The sequence below is a fragment of the Hyperoodon ampullatus genome (assembly GCF_949752795.1).
Source record: "Hyperoodon ampullatus genome assembly, chromosome: 13".
In the NCBI taxonomy this organism is placed as follows: domain Eukaryota; kingdom Metazoa; phylum Chordata; class Mammalia; order Artiodactyla; family Ziphiidae; genus Hyperoodon; species Hyperoodon ampullatus.
The window spans coordinates 69,583,750-69,592,728 of NC_136926.1; the positions used below are offsets into that span (position 1 = coordinate 69,583,750).

The window sequence follows — 8,979 nt, forward strand, 5'->3', positions numbered from 1 at the left end:
CACCCTCTAGTGATAAATGATTCTAACTGCAGACTTTGAGCCTTGGTTTAAGAAAAAGAGTGAAAGAATATAAATATGAAGGAATTAAATGCTAGGCCACGGTATGAGAAAATGTGCTTTTGTTGGGATTTAGCATTTAGCAAATTGCTAGCCTCCTAGATTGTTTGCATTCTTTCTTTCCCAGTAGGCAAATACCCCTTATTTCTCTGATAGTAGAATAACTTTTGAGTTTTATTAACTAGAATTATGTTTTTGAAAGTATGGGCAAAATAACTTTTTTCCCCAAAATATATAGTACGCCATTGGGATCATTAGAACTTAAATATCATCATTGATGATAGAAGAGAACTGAGGCAAACTTCTTTTGATGACTTCAGTGCCTTCTATGCTGAGGTCTTGGTTATAGTAGTAAGAATGACAAAAGTCCTTAGGTATATGAGGTATACTAGCTGATTCGATATGCCTTTATAGAATTTTTGTTTTAGACTATAGGGACAAAGTTATATTCCTGCTATAATCTAAGCAGAATTTACAAGGCAAATTTTAGACCCAAAAAGAAAAGGTAGCCATTGTTTATAGCAGACTGAAATATCATTTGGGAGAAACTCAGCAGTTACTCAAATGATTTTCATGAGGATTAGAATGTATTTCATTGAAAGAAACTAATACTCATCAGGACAGAATCATATCTTTTTTCTTTTCCAAAAGAAAATCAATAATGATATTCAATCAGGTTAGCCATAAAGGACTGTTTTGTACCGTAACATCTAACACTCATTTCCAGATCACAGCAACCATCTCTTTTAACTGCACAAATATTCCTTGACACTCACAGTTTATGGCTTATATAGGTGGTTTAGCACAGGGCTTTCTGGCTCAAAGCTGAGGCTGGCCCCAAATGAGCTGGGCTGACACTTAGAAGGTGTGATGAACAGTCTGCAACTCCCAGGCAACCTTTCACAGGGAGATTTGAAATCCACTTGAAATTACATATGACTGGTGGAGCTTCATCTGGAGAGGCCTAATTGGGGTTGTTCTCGATTCAGCAGAAATAAAGTGAGCCTGTTCATTGTGTCAGAATCCATCTCTAGACTACAGAATGAACAATAACCTAAAATCAATGCCAACCCACTGGATTCGGCTTACATGCTTGAGAGTTTGTTCCAGGGTGTTTTATACAGTACTTTCATCACACTGTGTTTTCTTTTTAGGGCCTGCTCTTCCCAAGACTCATGTCAAAACAGCCTCTCTTGGGTTGGCTGGAAAGGCAAGATCTCCTTTGCTTCCTGTATCTGTGCCAACAGCCCCTGAAGTGTCTGAGGAGAGCCACAAACCAACAGAGGATCCAGCCAATGTAAGACCATCCTTGAAATTCATGCCCCATTAAGGGAAGCACTGCTGTGCAACGCAGTCTAAGCCAACCAGCACTCCCCGTTAACCCCAAGCCCTTGCTGTTCTTATTGTTTGTTTAGTTCTGTTTTCCTGCACTTATATATGAAGAGAAGAAACTTTAGGGAAAAATATTATATCAGGGATTTAGTTATACTAAAAACTCGTTGGTACTTTTAAGTACCAATCTTGTAAATACAAGCAGATAGCAACAGAATGAGTGACTTTACATACATATATGTATATATACACATACACACGTGTATATATATATATATGAATATACACGTGTGTGTGTATATATACATAGATAGATATACACTATCATCACTATCCTATAATGTGAACCACATGTGTAATTTAAAATTTTCAAAGAGCCACATTAAAAGATGTAAAAAAAAAATTATATACACACACACACACCCATTTTCATCAATGAGATGAAATACCTTGGCATACCTGGAAATATAACTATATAATTATTCTTTAAAATAAAAAAATAGTAATAAAGCTATACTCTGAGGAGCTTTCTGAAGTTATCATACATGTCACTTATCAAATCATAAAATAGCCTAGAAATACAGAATTGAGAAGAGGAAAACACAAAATGAAGAAATGAAGGAAGGAATTTAGGAAGAAAAAAAAGGAACTGATATATTTCGAAAATAAGAGGGGAAAGTTTAGTTATTTAATGAGAGAAAAGTTTGCCAACTAAGGGAGGCAGCTAAAAAGTGATCAAATTAGAAAACTCTGAAAAAATCAATGGGGACCAAAACAAATCGAAATTTTGAGAAAGCAAACAATTCCCCCAACAATGCATTTTGAGGGAGATTTAAAAAGATGTTGCCTGAAGGCAGCGATTTAGAAAACTCTGGAGTGTTTCTGAATATAATTCAAGAGAAAACATTTAAAAGAAGGCTAAGGTACTAACACATATGATACCTTGAAAAATTAGAGGACTGGAAGGGGGAAAAAAGATGCAAAAAAAAAACCAGATTAGAATCATCTCATTTGAATTCACAGTAAATTTTTTCTTGATTTTATTGTTTTCAGTACTATAAATAATAAAATATTTTAACACTTGGAGATCAGACAGTCTGGATATGTGTATGTGTGTGAATGTTTGCAGAAGTATGTTATATAATTAACATACTTTCATACTTAAAAGATTCAAATTTACAAGAATCTAACACACTGCTCTGTCAGGATATAGCTGTTTACGTATTGCAATAGTTTAGTGTCACACTTGTTAGCCATATCTTAATTCAGATCAAATCCTAAATTTATATATCTCATCTCATGAGGAATCATGTCAGGTGGCCCAGCTTTTGCACTTAAGATTGACTCTAAGGGACTTCCCTGGTGGTCCAGTGGTAAAGAATCCGCCTTACAATGCGGGGAATGCGGGTTCGATCCCTGGTCAGGGAACTAAGGTCCTACATGCCACGGGGCAACTAAGCCTGCGCGCCACAACTACTGAGCACACGTGCCTCAACTAGAAAGCCTGTGCGCTGCAAACTACAGAACCCATGCACTCTGGAACCTGTGCACCACAACTAGAGAAGAGAAAACCTGGACTCCACAACTAGAGAGAAGCCCATGCACTGCAACCCCACATACTGCAAATAAGACCCAATGCAGCCAAAAAAATTAAAATAAAAAGTAAAACTGTTTTAAAAGTTTGATTAAAAAAATATAGTGACTCCAAGGGGTGACAGCCAAAAGTATAATATGAACAGCAGTAAGATTATATAATATGTTAAAGGAAATATAGAAATGGGACAAATAACCTAGATCATCACTATCCTATAAAAATATAATGTGAATCACATGTGTAGTTTAAAACTTTCTAGGAGCCACATGAAAAGATGTAAAAATAAACAGGTGAGATTACTTTCAATGATATATTTTATCTAACCCAATACTTCCAAAATATTATCATTTCAACATGCCATAAATATAAAAATTTATCATTAAGATATTTTACTTTTTTTGTACTAAGTGCTCAGAATATGATGTGTATTTCATGTGTACAATGCATCTCTATTCAGGCTATCCACATTTCGAAGATCCAATAGCTACTACATGTGGCTTGAGGTTGCTGTATTGGACAAGATCTAAATAATTTGAGAAAACAACACAGATAACTATGACATCATTTTGGGAAAGGAGTTATCAAATTAATCAGTTCCCTTCAGCATTCCTCCTCATACATAGGTCAGTCTTTTGGGCCAAATTGGCTACATCTTTCCATCCCTGTTAAACTCTGAAGATTACACATTACATGACCAAGTCATTCACTGGCAGGTTGAGATTCCTATAAGAAGGTACCATTTCTAACCTGTTTAATACCACAAGTTGTTTGTTCAGTGGCTGGAGTGGCTTTGTGCATATCTTCTCCACCAGTGTTCTCATGGCATCCAGGGTGTTTATTTGGCAGAACTTAATATACATTCTGACCATAGTACTGAGTAATGCTTCCTGGCCTCCACAGAGCAAAACATCCTGCCTCAGGCCTCAATTTGGTTCAATAATTTCAATAAGTTCATCAAATGAATGAGCTAACCAAGAATAATCAGGTAGAGTCGGTATGTATAAGTCAAAACAAAGGGTATTTCGAGAAGGAAAAGAAAAAAGATACTAACATTTATTGAGCACTTACCACTCGCCAAACTGACCTGGTGAATCCTCCCAGGTACCCAGTGAGGTAAGCTTGCTATTCCCATTTGACAAATAAGGAGACAGACTCAAAAGTCAAGTCTATAGAAGAACTGGGATTCAAATCAACACCACAGCCTTGTTTTCCCCACAGGCTGACCATCAAAATTAGCTGGGAAGCTTTATAAAAGGAAGAGATTCTAACCTTTCCTTGACCTACTGAATCCAAATCCCCGAGGCTAGTGACCAGGGGGTCTGTGCTCACTAATAGCGAGGTTTTGTTTTTTTTTTTTTGCGGTACGTGGGCCTCTCACTGCTGTGGCCTCTCCCGTTGCGGAGCACAGGCTCCGGACGCGCAGGCTCAGCGGCCGTGGCTCACGGGCCCAGCCGCTCCGTGGCATGTGGGATCTTCCCAGACCAGGGCACGAACCTGTGTCCCCTGCATCAGCAGGCGGACTCCCAACCACTGTGCCACCAGGGAAGCCCAGCAAGGTATTATTAATGGCACGATTCTAGTGGCTCACAGTAAGGGAGAGTTACAGACAATATGGTCACTAAGATTCTGCAGTTCAGGCTTTCCATTTTATCCACCAATCAAACCATGTCATAAGGTCACCTTTACAACCACGCACAGAGCCAGTTCTGGTTTGGGGTGAGAATTCTGTTTTCACACACAAACTAAGGTCATAATCCTCAGACTTTTCACTGGTCAGGTCAAGTTCCCACACATAAAAAAGTGCCTATGTGGTGTTACAAAGAAAGGAAACCTGGTGATGTAAATTCTGTTCACAGCCTAATGGAAAGGAAAAGGAACATATTGACTAGGTACCATGTGCTGAACACTGATAACCACTAAACATGTCCCAGGATGCTGAGAATAGCCTATGAAATAGATATCACCATCATCATTTTACATCTGAGAACTACACATCAGAGAGGTTTACTAACTTGTCCAAGATCACACAGTTTGGTAGAACTTGATTTGAAACAAGATTTTTTCCGACACTAAAGCCTTTGCCTCATCACAAGGATGAAGTCAGTGAAATAGCAGACAATCATTCATCACTGCCTCTTTTATTACCAGCATCTTCATTCAATGATGATATGGTGAGTCCACAGCCCCTGACTATGGGCCACCGTGCCATGCATGAGAATACGGTGAATCAATTAGACATGGCCCTGCCTTAACAAAAGGAGTGCACCAATATCCACCTGTACTAATTCTTTGCTCTCATTCTCTCTGTAGGTGTATGAACAGGATGATTTGAGCGAACAAATGGCAAGTTTGGAAGGGCTAATGAAGCAACTTAACGCTATCACAGGCTCGGCCTTTTAACACACATTGCCGAATTGATGAGGTGAATTTTCCGGGACCTTTGCAGCATTACCAATTACCCATAAACAGCACACCTGTGTCCAAGAACTCTATCCAGTGTACAGGTTAACCATCAGGACCACTGAGTTCTGGAAGATCCTGAAGCAGTTCAGAAGGAATAAGCATCCCTTCTTTCATAAGCATCAGGAGTTTCAAAATGATGACTCTGGGGTCCCTTAACAAAAGCAAAGATACATCTTCACTGCAACGTCAAAGCTGAAGCTGCTAGAATAGTCCTGGGCCTTTGCCACTGCAGTGACCACACTGTCATGACAAATGCTTATGTTTTCCTTCATCAAGGCCTGTCATTTTCTTCTATGTGTAGGTCTAGTCTTACAAAATGCAAGTGCATTATTGAAGCCTGTACCCTGCCATGGCAAATCAGTGCAAGCCCACTATTTTATTTTCAAATTTAAAGTACAAAGAACCCATGGGAATTTTCTCACTACATAGCACCAAAGGATTGGATGTTTTTCGGACAGCACAAAAAAGTAAACAAGTAAACAAAAGGCAGCAAATGCTTACGTTTTGTAACTCAAGTCATTCTTGTACAGGTGGTAGAATTCAGCAAGTGGCTGTAAAATTCACCCATTTTAGCAAGTATTGGTAAATCCACTCTTGATTAACATTGATGTCTGGAGAACAGGAACACTTAGAAATCTGCAACTAGTGGCATCCTGCCAGCAGCCAGTCCATTTCCTAAAAGAGGATACAATATGCAATCTTTTCAGACACATGATAATTATGTGCTTAAGCTTGTAATAGGAAATTTTAATTTGGGTGGCTTTCATGCCATACCACACTGTGATATTTCAAAGCTTCACCAAGTCCATCTCCCTCAGGAGTCTGGCTAGAAGGGTTCCCAGCTCCACCCCATCCCTCCCTGAGTTCCCCTTGGCAACCAGCCCTGGCCAGGTGGCTGACTCCACGCATCCCATGGCCTCCTGACCCACCTTTCTGAAACCCTCTGTGGAAATGGCAGAGTCATCACAAGGAAGGGAAGGAAAATGGAAGGCAGTTTCAAACAGTACCTTCTCTTGAGTGATGTCACTTCCACCAACAAAGTCCTCACTGACTTACAGCAGGCCGTATTGGTAGGTGACAACCACCAAGCTTTGTTGTCAAGGAAACCTTGACCTGCCCAGAGTCAGAGAGCAGCAGAGGGAAAGGCATCACTTGACACTTGTGACACATCCTAAACCCAGTGGATACTCTTTAAAACTGCATCTTCATTGTGACATAGAATCTTAAATTCCTCCTGCCATGTTTATCTACAGCTTGCAACTAGGTGAAATTAAAAAGATTTTGTGTGCACCCTTTTAGTTTTTGAATTTGCAGCTGCATTTGGAGTTAATCCATTTATGCAGCTGAATCGCCAAAAGGGCGCCAGTTTGCATATTTATCAGTTAGGCAACTTGAAAACCCAATAAGAGAGTTTCAGCTGAATTATTCCTTTCAGCTCTGCCTTTGATTTCAAGCTTGAGTAGGTCATAATTTTAAAAGAGCGTGGAAGGGATAGGATCTTTACAGCCTAATAGCTCCTTTTATTAGGTGGGTAATTATATATGAATCCCTGAATGAAATATTTTGAGCAAAATGGCACTGTAACGGAAGTAATAATTCAGATTATTTTTTTACAGTTTTATGTCGGGAAAGAAATCTTATGTCAAAGAGAGGGCTTGTTCAAATGGTTCATTAGAGAGTCCGGTCCATTTGTGAAATTGTTCCTTCAACAAGGAGTGCTTGATCAATTTACTTATATTTTCATGAAGTCCTTCTGAAGAGCTATGTGATGTTATCCTATGGGACAGATAACTCTTATTCAACATCTAGGGTGCTTAGGCAAACAACCCTCCACTGACGTGGAACAAGGCATTTCATAACATAATATTGAGTCATACAGAAATAATCCATTAGCTCAGAAAAGAAAATGTTCATCAGACCAGCCTTATCTTCTCGAGGTCCTAGGATGGCTTTCCCTTTCTAATCCTCACAAACATGGAACAGACTCTGAAGGCATTTGACATCCAAGGAAGGTCATCCTGAGTGTCCAGTTTGGAATGAGCTAGAAATCTCGGATTTCAGGGATTAGTCACATCTTCAATCTATAGACTGTATCTGCACAATCAACAGAACTAGCATTTTCACAACATTCTAGACTCCTCTGAAGTCAATGACCCTAGGAAATACATTTTTAAAAAATATATGAAAATATACATTATTTGAGTTCAGTGGATGCTCTTGAAACTTTCTTCATTAAACAAAGCCAATGTTTTTTTTCAGTAATCGACAATGCTAATAAATCTTAGCTCCATGCACTGTATATACAGTAGAATCCATTTAAATTCTGACAAGAGACTCTTGGGAGATGTACCCAATGGTTTGAATATGAAACAACTTGACTGCAACTCTGTACAACTCTGCTCCCCGTTCTCTCAGATAGTTCACGCGTGTGTACAACTGCCTGCCCAAGTTTATAGGTAACTCTTTAATTTCCCAGTCTCCTGATCTCCTGACAAGAAGAAATCTGTCTCTGAGTCTGGTTCATGACATACAGGGCTCTTTAAGCTCATAAATCTCTTTGATTCCCATAGTGCTACATGACAGCCAACCAGCAGCTCTGCCACCAGGAGTCATTTCTCCCCGAAAAAGAAGAAAATAAAACATGGCGGGGCATCCTCAGGCCTCCCCCGCACTCTGCTGAACTGTCAGGCAAGAGCCTTCTCTTGAAAAAGTTTGGTATTTTTCATTTCATACTGATAAGAAAGCTATTTTCTTTCCTCTAGAAGGTTCTGCATCTGTTAAACTCACAAAAATGCAGATAGCTCAAAATGCATAAAACATATTTGGAGGATGCTCTAGCTAAAAGTTAAATATTAGTGACTCACATTCAGTAAGAAACCAGTCATAGCTACCTCTTCGTAGAGCAGCGCTATAAGTTTCTAGGGTATTTAAGTAATGGAACTTTATATTTGGGCATTATAAAATGCACACACAATTGAACAAGCTGGAAAAAAAGGAAATATATCAAGCCAGGGATATAAGAGGTGAACTTATTAAGGCTTCCTGGGAGGAGTTGGATATAACATTCTTCTCTTCAAAATAAGGGTGTTTCACAATGACATGTATGTTTTCATCCCCTGCATTGGTAAGAGCTACAGAAGGAGAGCTGTCCAACATTAGTGTGTCATTCCAGACAACATTTGGAAACTGTAATGTTTGGTTGGCACTTGCTGGCTTTTCTGATCAAGAATCTAAGTACAAGTCTTTCTGGAAGCCTTCGTAGTGCTTGAAGATGGTTGCTCGTTCCTAACCACCCTTGTGATACACCTGTCTGTTGACTTTGTTTAAAGAATCATCTTCAGGTCTCCTCCAAATGTAATAGTGTCTCATACCTGACTGCTGGACTGGAATTCTAACCAAAAAAAAAAAAAAAAAAACCCACCTCTAAAGAGATCACCTTATCTTTTAGATAAAATTGTGTCCCAGACTCAGACTCCTTGTAGTTTCAGAATGTCCATTTCTAGTTCATGAGAGAGAGAAAAAATAGAAAAATT

At 39.1% G+C, this 8,979-nt stretch overlaps 1 protein-coding gene across 1 annotated transcript in view; it reads left to right on the forward strand.

Moving 5' to 3' along the window:
- DCC (DCC netrin 1 receptor) overlaps positions 1 to 5,383 on the forward strand; it is a gene marked incomplete at both ends in the record, with an annotated part of 1,188,726 nt that extends 1,183,343 nt beyond the window's left edge. Inside the window, 2 exons of the mRNA XM_079717018.1 lie at positions 1,212 to 1,354; positions 5,294 to 5,383. Coding sequence (XP_079573144.1) covers positions 1,212 to 1,354; positions 5,294 to 5,383 — 233 coding nt within the window. The remainder of the gene's footprint in view (positions 1 to 1,211; positions 1,355 to 5,293) is intronic.
- Positions 5,384 to 8,979: the final 3,596 nt, after the last annotated feature.